Raw genomic sequence first — 15,961 nt, 5'->3', positions numbered from 1 at the left:
AGAGTTAGTTGACTCTGACCATGTTGATTTGTCCAAATTTGGGCCTGTCTCAGCTTTGGCTGTGCTGTGGGTCCATTCTGCTGTTTCTGGGGTGCTGTTCTCACCCCAGGTCGGCAGGTGGCAGTAGTGGAGTCAAGGATTGGGTGCTCTTGCCCAGCAGCCTATCAGGAGGGTTTGGCCTCGCTGTGCATGCTGGGAGAGAGTATTTATGGGGCAGACGCCATCTTCCGGGGTCTTCTCCTCGTGTGGCGCCCACCTTTAGGGTAGCCACTCCACGCCACCCGGCCGGGGTTGCGCATGCAACGCAAGGATCCTGGCTTCGGGACCACGTTGGCCCGGAGCAATTGATCTGCCGCTTGGGGACTCAGTCGACTGGGTCCCACCTAAGGAGGTCCTGGGCCATCCGTCTAGTTGGAGGAGGCTGTACGGTGGAGAGTCTGCCTGAGGAGTACCAAGAGAGGCTGGTGTTCCGATAGGGGCCTGACCATCCATCGGGGACCAGGGGAGCCGGACACTGAGAGGCTGGATGTTGGCCGCCTGTCAGTCGGTACCCTAATTCAAAACTACCTGAAGGAGATCCAGGTGCCAAGTCTGCTAAGGAGGATTATCTCCGCTGTTCAATTATCAGGAGGGAATGTGGCAGAGACTTTTTTTCCTGAGGTTCGAGTGACATTCTGGCTGCCAGGCTGGTGAGAGAGGCCTGTCCAGGTGCGCTATACCCACTCAGGCTGAAGTGGTGAAAGAGACATTACACGTGGGAGCAGGACTGTTTCCCTATTACTGACATCTGGATCGGCTATCATCATTTCTACTAAACCTCTTGTAACGGAACGTCCCACACTCCGCTTGAGTGCTTCCGTCATATACCGCTTCCTATCAGTCTGGATATAGATATCAGATATTCCAGCTGCTCTTAACACACAACGAGACAAGACTTGTCTGTCTGCTGAACATGAAGTGTTTAATAGAACCAAGAATGCAACCTTATACAGTTTAAAGAGGAGATAACCAGAACATTAATTAACATGAGCTAATTAACTAATAATTTACCCAGACTAGGCGACTCATAGATATGACCTTTCAGGGTAGACGTCCCGTCTCCTCGCTCACCTGCTTTACAATACACATTATCATAAGTGTAAACACAGGACATCTTCACACAATAGCAGGGTCAATTAGCACAGAGAACAGAAAGATGGGTGGACGTGAGGACATTATCATCTAACAGTATGTGTCCCAACAGTATGAATGAGTCACTCTTACAATTAACCCGTTGAGTTCAGAATCAACAAACAGTAAATAGTTCTTTACAGATATCCTGGAATATATTGTGGATAATAATTACATAATAATCCCATCTCAGGTAGTCCAAGATATCATTTCTCAGTTATCCTATGCCCCTAGTGGACATAGGATGATTTTAGACATAAGAGGGTCCGGGGATGTCCCGGGTGAGTCTGTCACACCTCTATTCTTCACCAAGTTTTATTGTTTTTACCCGGCTGGGTAATAAAGAGCACAGATATTCCGTTACTACAACTTTCACCAAACACCCCTAGACATCAGAGAAACACGAGGTAACATGCCGCCCAAAACAAACCAGCAGCTCCTCCGGGGGTAGTGCTACAGTTACATGACATGACCTTTCTAATACTGAGCACACAATCACCCCCCAGATCAGAAATGGACATTGTGAGGGTTATATCAGACTTTATTTGTTGCAGATACTTAATGTAACGGAATGACCCGTGACAAACAGAGACTTTGGAAGGATGATGGGTACTCCTGTACCAGGGTCACCAAGGAGTCTTATGTCTAGGGTCACCTTATGTCCGATAGGGCCATAGGGTGACTGAGAAATTATATTCTAAATTACAGGACAGGGGACATTACTGATAGCTCATATTGCAGGAGATATTGCAAAGTGTTGGTTTATTCTATAACTCATTTCTCTGTGTAGACTGTTGACATGCTAATTGAGTCTGGTCCAGGATCTCTCATTATGTATACTAAATACTGTTTTGTGTGTGGAATGGAACTTGTCAAGCTGTATGCGGAGACAGAATGTCTGTCTAAAGATGTGGATTGAGGGGAATTCATTGTGTGATGGTGTTTTTTTTAAAATTCTGTTAATGAAGGAATGTGACTTCTCAGGTGCAGTGATTAGTTCATGATAATTATAGACCCACGCCGAGATGTCTGGAATGTTTAGCAATTAGCCATCTGAAGGTGTATTGAAGCCCCCCCAGGGTGGGATGTGTGGGTGGAGAGTTTGATTGTTCCTGTAATCACTGAAACATGCCTTGAAAACTGTATATAAAAACTTGAGAGCTAACCATTAAAAGTGTTCATACATTTTGAAGCAGAGAATAGAGCGGTCAGTCTCATTTTCTGGGGAATTGATATGGATCGTGCCTGCTGGTTTGTCTGTGTGTCGGATAAGCTGTCGTGGGTGATGGAAGGTCGTAAACGATGGTGACTGTTACACTTACCTGCGTCTGCTCTGCGGATCGCACACCCAGGGCCGGATTCCTCACAAGGCCACCGAGGCCAGGCCTCGGGCAGCAGTGGGTGCAAGGGCGGCGCGCTCCCCTCCCTCTGTCCTCCGGCACTTGGTTATCACGGAGCTGGGTCTGTTAGTGCAAGGTCCAGCCCCCCTAGACCAGCTTATGTGACAGTAGATTGAATCAGTGTTCCGCCTATCACACAAGCTGTTCAATGGGGGTGGGACCTTGCACACAGACACAGACCTGGTTCCGTGACATCCGAGCGCCAGAGGACAGAGGGAGGGGAGTGCTGCGTGCTATCCATCCAGGAAATGGTGAGGCTGCCTGAAATCAGTGGGCACAGATGCTGCAATTAGTGGGTACAGAGGCTGCAATTAGTGGTCACAAAGGCTGCATTCATGGGCACAGAGGCTGCAATTAGTGGTCACAAAGCCTGCATTTATGGGCACAGAAGCTGCAATTAGTGGGCACAGAGGCTGCATTCATGGGCACAGAGGCTGCAGTTAGTGGGCACAGAGGCTGCATTCATGGGCACAGGGGCTGCAATTAGTGGGCACAGAGGCTGCATTCAAGGGCACAGAGGCTGCAATTAGTGAGCACAGAGACTGCATTCATTGGCACAGAGGCTGCAATTAGTGGGCACAGAGGCTGCATTCGAGGGCACAGAGGCTGCAATTAGTGGGCACAGAGACTGCATTCATGGGCACAGAGGCTGCAATTAGTGGGCACAGTGGCTGCATTTGAGGGCACAGAGACTGCATGCATGGGCACAGAGGCTGCAATTAGTGGTCACAAAGCCTGCATTTATGGGCACAGAAGCTGCAATTAGTGGGCACAGAGGCTGCATTCATGGGCACAGAGGCTGCAATTAGTGGTCACAAAGCCTGCATTTATGGGCACAGAAGCTGCAATTAGTGGGCACAGAGGCTGCATTCATGGGCACAGAGGCTGCAATTAGTGGGCACAGAGGCTGCATTCATGGGCACAGGGGCTGCAATTAGTGGGCACAGAGGCTGCATTCAAGGGCACAGAGGCTGCAATGAGTGGGCACAGAGACTGCATTCATTGGCACAGAGGCTGCAATTAGTGGGCACAGAGGCTGCATTCGAGGGCACAGAGGCTGCAATTAGTGGGCACAGAGACTGCATTCATGGGCACAGAGGCTGCAATTAGTGGGCACAGAGGCTGCATTTGAGGGCACAGAGGCTGCAATTAGTGGGCACAGAGACTGCATTCATGGGCACAGAGGCTGCAATTAGTGGGCACATAGGTTGCATTTGAGGGCACAGAGGCTGCAATTAGTGGGCACAGTTATTTTCAGTGTTCTCGTGTGTGTAAATATGTTTTTAATTGATCTATTGTAGCAGTCATCGATAAAGGACGAGAATGGTGGTGTGTGTGGGGGGGAGGGGCGGCAATGAAGAACCCGGCTTTGGGGCGGCAAAGGGAGTAAATCCGGGCATGTGCACACCAGTGGAATTTCTAAATGTAAGCAGGAGGTTCTGCCCATTATAATGATATGAACATTGTTGCAGAAATATTGCACTTTGCAGGTGTCATAGCATGAGGAGGATCCTTCAGCGGGAGGCAAAACAACACGTAAAAAGGTCCAAAACACATGTGATTCTATGGTTACACATTGAAAGTCCATAAACTGAAGGCGCATGCGTGGAGGTTATTATAAGAAATTTGGTCCTTCTTTGGCCCATTTTATGGCTCGATTTTTCAACTCTCTTCGGGAGGGATCTCCCCTGCTTGGCTGGGATACGAGTGAGGGGAAGATGGCCCTCACCCGTCTCCATAGCATAGCAGAACAGAAGCTACGTCAAAACATCACTTCCGCCCATGCTTCTTAAAGGCACATTTTTATTTATTGCACTTTAGTGTAAATATGAGATGTGACGTCTTTTTGACCCCCAGATCTCATATTTAACCACTTAAGCCCCGAGCCTGTTTTTCAGAGTCGGGATTTACAAGACTAAAACAGTTTTTTTTGCTAGAAAATTACTTAAAACCCCCAAAAATTATATATATTTTTTTTTCTAACACCCTAGAGAATAAAATGGCGGTCATCGCAATACTTTTTGTCACACCGTATTTTCGCAGCGGTCTTACAAGCGCACTTTTTTTGGAAAAAATTTACTTTTTTGAATTAAAAAATAAGACAACAATAAATTTGGCCCAATTTTTTTATATATTGTGAAAGATAATGTTAAAACGCCGAGTAAAATGATACCCAACATGTCACGCTTTAAAATTGCGCCCGCTCGTGGCATGGCGTCAAACTTTTACCCTTAAAAATCTTGATAGGCGACGTTTAAAAAATTCTATAGGTTGCATTTTTTGAGCTACAGAGTAGGCCTAGGGCTAGAATTATTGCTCTCGCTCTAACGATCGCGGCGATACCTCACTTGTGTGGTTTGAATACCGTTTTCATATGGCGGCGCTACTCGTGTATGCGTTCGCTTCTGCGCGCGAGCTCGTCGGGACGGGGCGCTTTAAAAAAAAAAAATTTTTGTTTTCTTATTTATTTTTATTAATTTTATTATTTTTTACACTGAAATAAAAAAAAAATGATCACTTTTATTCCTATTACAAGGAATGTAAACATCCCTTGTAATAGAAAAAAGCATGACAGGTTCTCTTAAATATGAGATCTGGGGTCAAAAAGACCTCAGATCTCATAATTAGGCTTCAATGCAAGAAAAAAAAAAAAAAGAGGAAAATTTGTCATTTAAAAAAATGACAACAAAAAAATTGTCTCTTTAAGACGCTGGGCGGGACTGACGTTTTGACGTCACTTCCGCCCAGCAGAGATATGGGGACGGGTGGGGGCCATCTTGCCCTCACTACAGTCCTCACTCTCCAGGTGGCAACATCCGATCTCCTCCGCCGCTACCGACGGCTCCGCTAAGCGGCGGAGGGCGCGGAAAAGCGGCGGGAGGGGGGGGCCCTCTCCCGCCACCGATAACGGCGATCTCGCGGCGAATCCGCCGCGGAGACCGCCGTTATCATTTACACGGCAGCCCACTGTAAAGGTGGATATCCCAGTTCTGGCAGCAGCTGCTGCCGTTACCGAGATATTCAGCTTTAAAAATAGGATGTATATATACAGTGGGCGGTCGTTAAGTGGTTAAGAGGACCTGTCATGCTTTTTTCTATTACAAGGGACGTTTACATTCCTTGTAATAGGAATAAAAGTGACACATTTTTTTTTTTTAAAACAGTGTAAAAAATAATAAAATAATTTAAAATGGGTAAGAAAACAAAAAAAATTGTTTTTAAAGCGCCTTGTCCCGACGAGCTTGCGCGCAGAAGCGAACGCATACGTGAGTAGCGCCCGCATATGAAAACGGTGTTAAACCGCACAAGTGAGGTATTGCCGCGATCGTTAGAGCGAGAGCAATAATTCTAGCCCTAGACCTCCTCTGTAACCTTTTTTTTTAAGATTAAAGATTTTTAAGGGTAAAAGTTTGACGCCATTCCACGAGCGGGTGCAATTTTGAAGCGTGACATGTTGGGTATCATTTTACTTTTCACAATATAAAAAAATTGGGCTAACTTTACTGTTGTCTTATTTTTTTATAAAAAAAAGTGAATTTTTCCAAAACAAGTGCGCTTGTAAGACCACTGCGCAAATACGGTGTGACAAAAAGTATTGCAATGACCGCCATTTATTCTCTAGGGTAGAAAATATATATATATAATGTTTGGGGGTTCAAAGTAATTTTCTATCAAAAAAACATGCTTTAATCTTGTAAATGTCTTCAAATATTTATCTGCTGGAAATCCATCGCATGGGAGAAAAATCCGCGGAAACCGATCCGCTGAGATTTTTCAGCGGATGGATTCTATCGTGTGTACGGGGCCTAAGAATCAGTTACGCATAGATAACCATTAGATCCGACAGGCGTAAGGCTCTTACGCCGTCGGATCTTAAATGTAATATTTTTTTTGTCCGCTAGGTGTCGCCTCCGTCGTTTTCCCCGTTGAGTATGCAAATTAGCTAGATACGCGAATTCCCGAACGTACGCGTAAAGTTGCCCCTGGGTATATGAGGCGCAATCAATGTTAAAGCGGGGGTTCACCCTTAGAGGGCACTTTTCCCCCTTAGATTCCTGCTCGTTTTGTCTAGGGGAATCGGCTATTTGTTTTAAAATATGATCCGTACTTACCGTTTACGATATTCATCCTCTCCGTCGCTTCCGGGTATGGGCTTCGGGAATGGGCGTTCCTTCTTGATTGACAGTCTTCCGAGAGGCTTCCGATGGTCGCATCCATCGCGTCACGATTTTCCGAAAGAAGCCGAACGTCGGTGCGCAGGCGCAGTATAGAGCCGCACCGACGTTCGGCTTCTTTCGGCTACGAGTGACGCGATGGATGCGACCATCGGAAGCCTCTCGGAAGACTGTCAATCAAGAAGGAACGCCCGCTCCTGAAGACCCATACCCGGAAGCGGCGGAGAAGATGCATCTCGAAAACGGGTAAGTACGGATCATATTTTAAAACAAATAGCCGATTCCCCTAGACAAAACGAGCAGGAATCTAAGGGGAAAATAGAAAAAACAAAGGAATTGTGTGAACTCCCGCTTTAAGTATGGCCGTCTTTCCCGCGTCAAAATTTATAAATTTACGTCGTTTGCGTAAGTCGTCCGTGAATGGGGCTGGACACCATTTACGTTCACGTCGAAACCAATGACGTCCTTGCGACGTCATTTGGAGCAATGCACCTTGGGATATTTTACAGACGGCGCATGCGCAGTACGTTCGGCGCGGGAACGCGCTTAATTTAAATGCTACACGCCCCCTACCCGCCTAATTTGAATTAGGCGGGCTTGCGCCGGGTGATTTACGTTACGCCGCCGCAAGTTTTTCAGGCAAGTGCTTTGTGAATAAAGCACTTGCATGAAAAACTTGCGGCGGCGTAACGTAAATGAGATACGTTACGCCCGCTCAAATTTACTCCATTCTACGAGAATCTGGCCCACCGAGTCTGAAAAACAGGCAAGGTCCTTAGGGTTGTAAAGGTAAAAAATGTTTTCCCTAAATAGCTTCCTTTACCTCAGTGCAGTCCTCCTTCACTTACCTCATTCTTCCATTTTGCTTTTAAATTTGACACCATTTTGGGACCATTGTAATTTTTTCAGCGATCAGTGCTATAAAAATGCACTGATTACTGTAAAAATGACCTGGCCGTGAAGGGGTCAACCTGTAGGGGCCGCTGAAGGGGTTAAGTGTGCCCTAGTGAGTGAGTCTTACTGTGTGGGGGCGTGGCTTGGCATGTCATGTCAATGATCGTCGTTCCAATGACAGGAAACAGACGATCAGTGACACTCTCACTAGGAAGAATGGGTAAAGGTTTGTTTACACTTACCTCTCCCCGTTCTTAAGCTCTGTGACCCGATCACGGGACACCAGCGGCAATCGGGTCCACAGGTCCCGCGGGCGCGGTCACAGAGCTCAGGACCGGGTCGCGAGTGTGCCGGTGGTGGCGTGCGCACGACGCACAGCTGGGCATCTTAAACTTATAAATTTACGTTGTTTACGTAAGTCGTCCGTGAATAGGTTCTTTCATTCTATTAAAAGGTTAGGACCCTCCAATTCGGGGTACTCTGTCGCAGTAAGTGGGCTTAGCCCTATATGACCATATAGTGCAGGGGTCTCCAAACTTTCTAAACAAAGGGCCGGTTTACTGTCCTTCGGACTTCAGGAGGGCCAGATCGTGGCCAGCGGGAGTAAAAAAAATTCAGCCATCAGTAGACATCACCACATTTGGTATTAGATTAGAGGAATAGTGCCCAATCGTTGGTATCATAAAGAGGAATAGTGCTTTATTATTAGTGTCAGTGGGAAAAATGGTACTCCATTGTTGGTGTTCGATGGCAGACTAGTGTTTTGTATCAATGGGAGGATTAGTGCCCCAAGGGCCGGATAAAAGCAAGCAAAGGGCCGCATCCAGCCCCCGGGCCGCAGTTTGGAGACTCCTGATATAGTGTGACCAAACCCCCGTATTTTTGAATATGTTCAGGTGTTTTTAACTAGCCTTGCAGAATAAATGTCATTTTTGCATGTGTGCGCTATAATCTGTTTTGTACTATATTTGGTCTTATAGCAGCACCATCTTGGATGTATAGCATTTTTTGTGTGTGCCCCCCAAGTATGTTTTTGTGTTTTGTGTCATGAGGATAGACACTGCAGTTTTGCATACTGAAGCCCCCGGATTCCCTAGTGAGAAGAATAAATTCAATACCTTCACCATCTCCCCATCCTTTGTAACCAGGTGACCTTCCCCATTATGGGGCCAATATGATCTGTCCTCCCTTTTTTACTGTTTATATACTTAAAGAATTTCTTGGGATATGTTTTGCTTTTCTCCGCCATGTGTCTTTTGTGTTCTATCTTAGCCGCCCTAATTGCACCCTTACATTTCTTGTTGCGTTCTTTATAAAGTCTGAATGCTGATGATGATCCTTCAACCTTGTATTTTTTGAAGGCTTTCTCCTTTGCTATTATATGCATTTTTACATTGGAGTTAAAGGAACACTAAAGGCAGAATATTTTTTTTTTTAAACAACAAACATGTTATACTTACCTCCACTGTGCAGCTCGTTTTTCACAGAGTGTCCCCGAATCCGGTCTTCTGGGGTCCCTCGGCTCCTCCTCGCAAAAGCTTTCCACCTTCATGTGAGCGAGCTCGCATGGTGGAAAGCTTTTGTGGGCGCGCTCCCGTGATACAGCGGCAGGCATAGCCGCCGACTGTATCAGTCGGCCCCGCCCCCGGCGCGCCGCGTCATCGGATGTGATTGACAGCAGCGCCAGCCAATGGCTGCGCTGCTATCAATCCGTCCAGCCTAGCCAATCAATGGCCAGGCTGGGAACCGAAGATCACAAGGACGCGCGCGGGACTTTCGAGGGGTGAGGTAAGTAAAACGGGGGTTCGGGGGGGGGCGGTACCGTCGGATGTTTTTTCACCTTAATGCATAGGATGCATTTACCTTTACAACCCCTTTAAGCCATCCGGGATTTTTGTTCGCTCTTTAAAAATTATTACCCAATGGGATGCATTGGCTAATGCCCTTATTTAATATGCTCTTAAAGCAAACCCATCTCTCCTCTGTGTTCTTTGCTCCTAAGATTTTTTTCCAGTTCTTGCCTCCTAGTAAGGTTCGTAGTTTAGAGAAGTTGGCTCTTTTAAAAAATCAATGTCTTTGTATTCCCCTTGTGTTTCCTATTTGTGTGATTTATACTGAAGCCAATTGACCTGTTACCTAAATTGCCCTGTATTTCCACATCCGTGATCCGGTCTGTATTGTTGGTAATCAGTAGATCCAGTAACACTTTATTTCTAGTTGGTGCGTCTACCACCCATGAAATTGTCCTACAAGACATTTAGGAACTGGCGAGCCTTAGACAAGTGTGTGGTTCTCTCTGCCCAGTCTATGTCTGGATAATTAAAATCCCCCATTATGATAACACTTTACATCCTTGCTGCTAATCCAAATTGTGATAGGAGATCCGTCTCCCCCTCTTCCCTCAGGTTAGGGGGCCTATAGCATACTCCCAGTATTATTTTCATCCCTTTGGAGCTCTACCCATAAGGATTCCCCCTCTTCCCTAGCTCCCTTAGTGATGTCATCTCTCACATTCACTTGTACATTATTATTGATATATAGGCATACCCCTCACCCTTTCCCCCCCCTTCCTATCCCTGCGATAAAGGGTATACCCTTGAATGGTTGCCAGCCAATCAGGAGAGCTGTTGAACCAAGTCTCTGAAATTCCCACAAAATACAAATCCTCCTCATACAACAGTATCTCTAATTCACCCATCTTGTCCACCAGGCTCCTGGCATTGGTGAACACGCCACATAGTTTAGACAGGTCGCATACTATCCTCCTATTGGGCGTTCCCAGATTGCAACTAGGACTATACTTACCTTGGATTTATGTGCGTTAGTCAACCTACCACTAATGCTCCCAATACTACCCTCTGGAATATGTTCCGCGCTGACTATCTCTACCTCTGGAGCCCCCCCCCCCCCCCATCGCCTAGTTTAAAAACCCCACTTTTTGGCCATCTTTACTCCCAGCTGATCTGCACCCTACGTTAACTCTTTAGAGTGATGCTTCCACAGTCACTGAACATCGGCCCTTTATAGTGCCACCTTACATTATGTTATATAATGCAAGTTCATTGTTCAACGTCCACCATTGTACTTTAACAGTGTTTTATAATTTACAGTCACATTCTGATTACTGACGTTCTATGGTCACAATAATTTGCAACACATTTATCCATCAGCAAAGAGGCCTGCACCTGCCCCACTCTCTGACACCCCAAATCACCCCACACTGATCCATCAGAGCAGACTCCTGTACCTCCCTGACCCCTGTACCTCACTGACACCCCAACACCCTTCACACACCAATCAGCACCACAGAAATCACACAACATTCACCAATAAATCTCCATTTCATGATTTCTGTGTTATATCACCAACACTTCACATGTACAATAGAGAAAAACTTTATTCATATTAACATCTCCTTTCCTAATTCTCCTCCCATCACCAGGACACATCTAATAATTATAAGATACACCATCACAATGATACATTATATTAGGATCCATTATAAAAGTGATCCCATAGAATTCTATGGGTGATCCATTCTATGGGGACACATTATATTGGGGACACATTCCAGTTCTAGTAATCATACATTATTATAGTAATATTATTATATTAGTGATAAATCACATTTTTTCTTTCACTAGTAATTCTCGGGATCATTTCTTCATATGTTTCCTCGGAGATTTTTCCATTGATTTTCATCTCTATCTATTTGTAGATCTATTATTAATTTCTATTTCTTCACACAATAAAATAATCACTAGAACAAACTCATTGTAAATGTATTAATAATAAGTAATGAGACTGTCTACATAATCTAATATTATTCATAATGATTAAACAATCTTAGGCCAGCCCAAAGATGTGTTAAAGAGACTCCACTCACATTGTCCATTAAAGATAAAGTGACAGGTTCTCTTAAAAGCCCCCCAAACCCCCTTATACTCTGCTTTGTTGTTCCCCAATATGTTGTTACTTCCTTAAAGCCCTTGCCAAGTCCTCAGTTTACTGAAAATGAGGGATTCTTCTGATCATCTCCCAGAATACAGTGTTTGAGCCTGAGTGGCCAATCACCAGTCTCGAATACTGATACATGAATGAGAAGGGGGGTGACATCATCAATCCTGTGTAAACTCTGACATAATCCAATGTGGAGCTTACACAGGGTTAGGACTGGGTGTAATGAAGGGTAATATCTATGGGTCGGGTGTGTTCTTAGTGAACAAGTGACAACATTTTTTTTTTTTTTAGGTAGACCAACTGGGGCCTTAAAGCAATGGGATGCATTTAGGGCTCTAAGAAAAGCACAGTGAAATAGCAAAATTGCTTGCTCCCAATGGGTAAACAATTTCAGTAGTACAGGTTGCAGTTTATGGCCTTTTTTTGCCCCTCCAGAGTGACTCCATATGAGAGGGGCAGAGGGGGGGGGGAAATTGCTGATGTCAAACATACAGTATGTGATCATTTTCTGTGTAAAAAGAATGAGAGTCAGGGCTTTTTTTCAGGAGGAACTTGGTGGAACTCAGGTCCACCACCTCTGGCTCAGACCCTTTGGTTCCTGCTCACCACAATCACTAGTAAACACAGAAGTCCGGTTTCTGTGTTTACAAGTGACAGATCTGCACTCTGTGTGTAACCACCTGAACTATGCATGTATTGCAATTCTGGTATTTAATGACTTTTAAGACCCTTCTACTGTTCGTGAAATTTGACTGACTACACCCAGTATTTCATGTGATTTGGAGGGTGTGGGTGCGGGGAGTGGTTTTGGGGCATCGTGGTTGAGTTCCAGCACCTAGTGTTTGAGAAAAAAAGCCCTGCAGAGAGTAAGATAGATAGATAGATAGATAGATAGATAGATAGATAGAACACTCTTTCTCATTGACCAATAACAACATGTTACTCACTGTTATTCCGGTAATTGGATATATTTCATCCAATCACAGTGATCTATGACAAATAAATAAATCTCACGTATTACTATTCATAGTAGAAAAGCCTGCAGGGCACTGACTGAAACCACACCCACTGCCTTATCCCATTGGCCGAAAATTCCACCAATCACATCTCTTCTCCTTGTGACATCACCAGTCAGACATTCCCCCACATATCTTTACACAACCTCTCCATACACGTAACCCAGCATGGAGGGGCTCAGTGAAGGTGGTGGTGAAGGTGTGGAGGTGTCGGATCGGGTCACACAGATCATAAAAGTAGATCCGCCCGGCCTCATAATCCAGATCTATCCTGACTCTCTTACTGGAGATATTGGTGGGTAAGAGGATCTTATTACTATCATGTATCACCTCATATGTATTATCATACCTCTGCAAACCCCAGGACTTGTTATTCCATCCAATCCCTGACTGCTCTCCTCCCCTCTCTATACTGGGGTAACACATCCCGACTCTCCATTTATCTGATCCCCCGACATCCACTTCCCAGTAATGTCTCCCCAAGGAGAAACTCTGACTGCTTATCACTTGCATACGATCCTGAAATCTCTCTGGTGTTTCTAGGTGCTTCTGTTTACTATATAAACAGGATACAGTTTTCCTGTCATCTGATATATGGAGATAATTATGAGCTGTGTTTACATCCAGTAATATGTCTGCAGCTCCCTGTATAGGGAAGTATACATTTACCTCTGTTATTATATCAGATAAACCTCTGTGTAATGTGTGTGATATCCCAGCCACTTCCAGACCCCCTCCATCATGGAGGAGCTTCTCATGTCTCTCTCTGTCCTCATTATCTCCATCCTCAGTATCACACAAGTCACCTGTGTCTGATTCCTGTAAGACAGTCAGTGGATCCGTCATGTTACACAGCTCCTCAATGCGACGCATCTTCCTGGACAGCTCCTCCTTCTTTATTTCCAGATCCCGGATGGAGATGGAGATCCGCTCTGCCCTCCCGGAGATTTCCCTCAGGACTCTCTTCTCCAGATCTTCCAGACGTCTCCTGAGATCTCTAAACAGGACAGTGACTCTCTCGGTGTCACCAGCTGCTTCTTCTTCTACTTTCCTCCTGTGTTCCTGCAGACTCTGGACTCTTTCCTCCGTCTCCTCTCTCTCTGTCAGAAGTTTCTGCAGAACATTCCTCAGTGTCTCCTTCTTCTTCTCAGAAGCCTCACCCAGTGACTTCATCTTATGTCCCGTGTGTTCTCCAATCAGACAGCAGGACATGCAGATACAGGTCTCATCCTCAGTGCAGTAATACTCCAGGATCTTCTTATGGACGGAGCATTTCCTGCTCTCCATGGACAAGGTGGGGTCACATAAGATGTGTTCTGGGGACTGTTTGTGGACTCTCAGGTGTTTATCACACAGAGAAACCTCACAGAGCAGACAGGATCTAACAGCAGGTACAGGAGAGTCCACACAGTGAGTACAGAAGACCCCGGACTCCTTCTGATGTGGCTGAGCAGACAGGAAATTCTCCACTATGTTACGTAGTGTTATGTTCCTGTGCAGTGCAGGACGATCCGGAAACTTCTCTCTACATTCAGGACAGGAATATCCTCCAGACCCCTCCTGTGTATCCAGCACACGATCAATACAGTCCCGGCAGAAGTTGTGACCACATCTCAGCATTACAGGATCTGTATAAATGTTCAGACAGACGGAACATTCCAGCTCAGCTCTCAGATCACCAGACGCCATCGCTGACAGCAGAAGAGAAATGAAAGTGAAAGTCTCTGACACCGGAGAAGAATGCAGTTGGGAGGGGTCACTTCCTCCTACACGGGGTGAGGCTGGGGTGGATACGTGATATTTGATACGAGGATCAAAGGAGGGAGGTTTTTTCTTACAATAGTTAAAAATCATATGGCTGAGCTCTAGAAGGAAGGCAAAGAAAGACAGATGGGTGTAGAGAGATGAAAGGTGGAAATGGCTGCATCAACCTGTATAGTTTTGTGCTTGTACAGAATCTGAGTCTACTCACACTATACACTGCACACACATACTATACTACAGCACTTGCATCCCTAAAATATACCTTAATTATTCATGCAGAGAATTATACGTCACAGGTGGCCCCACCCTTGGTTACTTAAAGTGGTTGTAAACCCCCACCCGGAGGTTACACCTACAGGTAAGCTTAGATTAACCACTTCCTTACTGGGCACGTATACCCCTTCCTGACCAGGTGAAATTTCAGCTTCTGGCACTGCGTTGCTTTAACTGACAATTGCGCGGTCGTGCGATGTGGCTCCCAAACAAAATTGGCGTCCTTTTTTCCCCACAAATAGAGCTTTCTTTTGGTGGTATTTGATCACCTCTGCGGTTTTTATTTTTTGCGCCATAAACAAAAAAAGAGCGACAATTTTGAAAAAAAGTCAATATTTTTTACTTGTTACTATAATAAATATCCCATTTTTTTTTTTTTTTTAAATATTTTTTTTTCTCAGTTTAAGCCCATACGAATTCTTCTACATATTTTTGGTAAAAAAAAAAAAAAAATCGCAATAAGCGACTGGTTTGCGCAAAAGTTATAGCGCTTACAAAATAGGGGACAGAATTATTATTCATTTTTATTATAATTTTTTTTTACTAGTAATGGCGGCGATCTGCGATTTTTATTGGGACTGCGACATCGGACACCTTTGACACATTTTTGGCGCCATTCACATTTATACTGCGATCAGTGCTATAAAAATGCACCGATTACTGTATAAATGTGACTGGCAGTGAAGGGGTTAACACTAGGGGGGCATGGAAGGGGTTAAATGTATTCCCTGGGTGTGTTCTAACTGTGGGGGGAGGGGGGTGACTGGGGGAGGTGACCGATGCTGTGTCCCTCTGTACAAGAGACACAGATCGGTCTCCTCTCTCCCTGACAGGACGTGGAGCTCTGTGTTTACACACAGAGCTCCACGTCTTGTCCCTGCAGCCGCCGATCGCGAGTGACTGGCGGACATCGCGGCCGCCAGGCACGCGCATCGGTATCTCAGGAATGCGGCGGGCACGCCCGCGCCGCCGCTCGCGCGCCCTCTAGTGGCCTGGAAGAGCGGAGGACGCATATATGCATCCTGTTAGAGATTTAGAACCACCCTGCGACCGCACATATTCGTACGGCCGTCGGGAAGTGGTTAAGGCTTACCTGTAGGTGTTTGCAATATCTCCTAAACCTACACGGTTTTGGAGATATTTGCCAATAGGTATACACCGTTGTCTACGGTGCGCAGGCACAGTAAAAACCCCATTCATAAAAACAGCAATGCCGTATTTGACGGCTCCCGCACACATGTGACGTCATCGCTGCTCCAGCCAATCACAGCGCCGGAGCGGCCATACCCGTAAGTAACCTTCTGACATG

At 45.5% G+C, this 15,961-nt stretch overlaps 1 protein-coding gene across 1 annotated transcript; it reads right to left on the bottom strand.

Moving 5' to 3' along the window:
• Positions 1-12,315: 12,315 nt before the first annotated feature.
• LOC120933728 (E3 ubiquitin/ISG15 ligase TRIM25-like) lies at positions 12,316-14,338 on the bottom strand. Its single transcript, XM_040347083.1, has one exon. The coding sequence runs from the start codon at positions 14,302-14,304 to the stop codon at positions 12,724-12,726; it is 1,581 nt and encodes a 526-aa protein (XP_040203017.1). The 5' UTR covers positions 14,305-14,338; the 3' UTR covers positions 12,316-12,723.
• Positions 14,339-15,961: the final 1,623 nt, after the last annotated feature.

This window comes from Rana temporaria, chromosome 3 (assembly GCF_905171775.1).
Source record: "Rana temporaria chromosome 3, aRanTem1.1, whole genome shotgun sequence".
NCBI lineage: Eukaryota > Metazoa > Chordata > Amphibia > Anura > Ranidae > Rana > Rana temporaria.
Note: the sequence above shows the minus strand (reverse complement) of the source record. Positions and strands in the feature narration are given on the sequence as shown.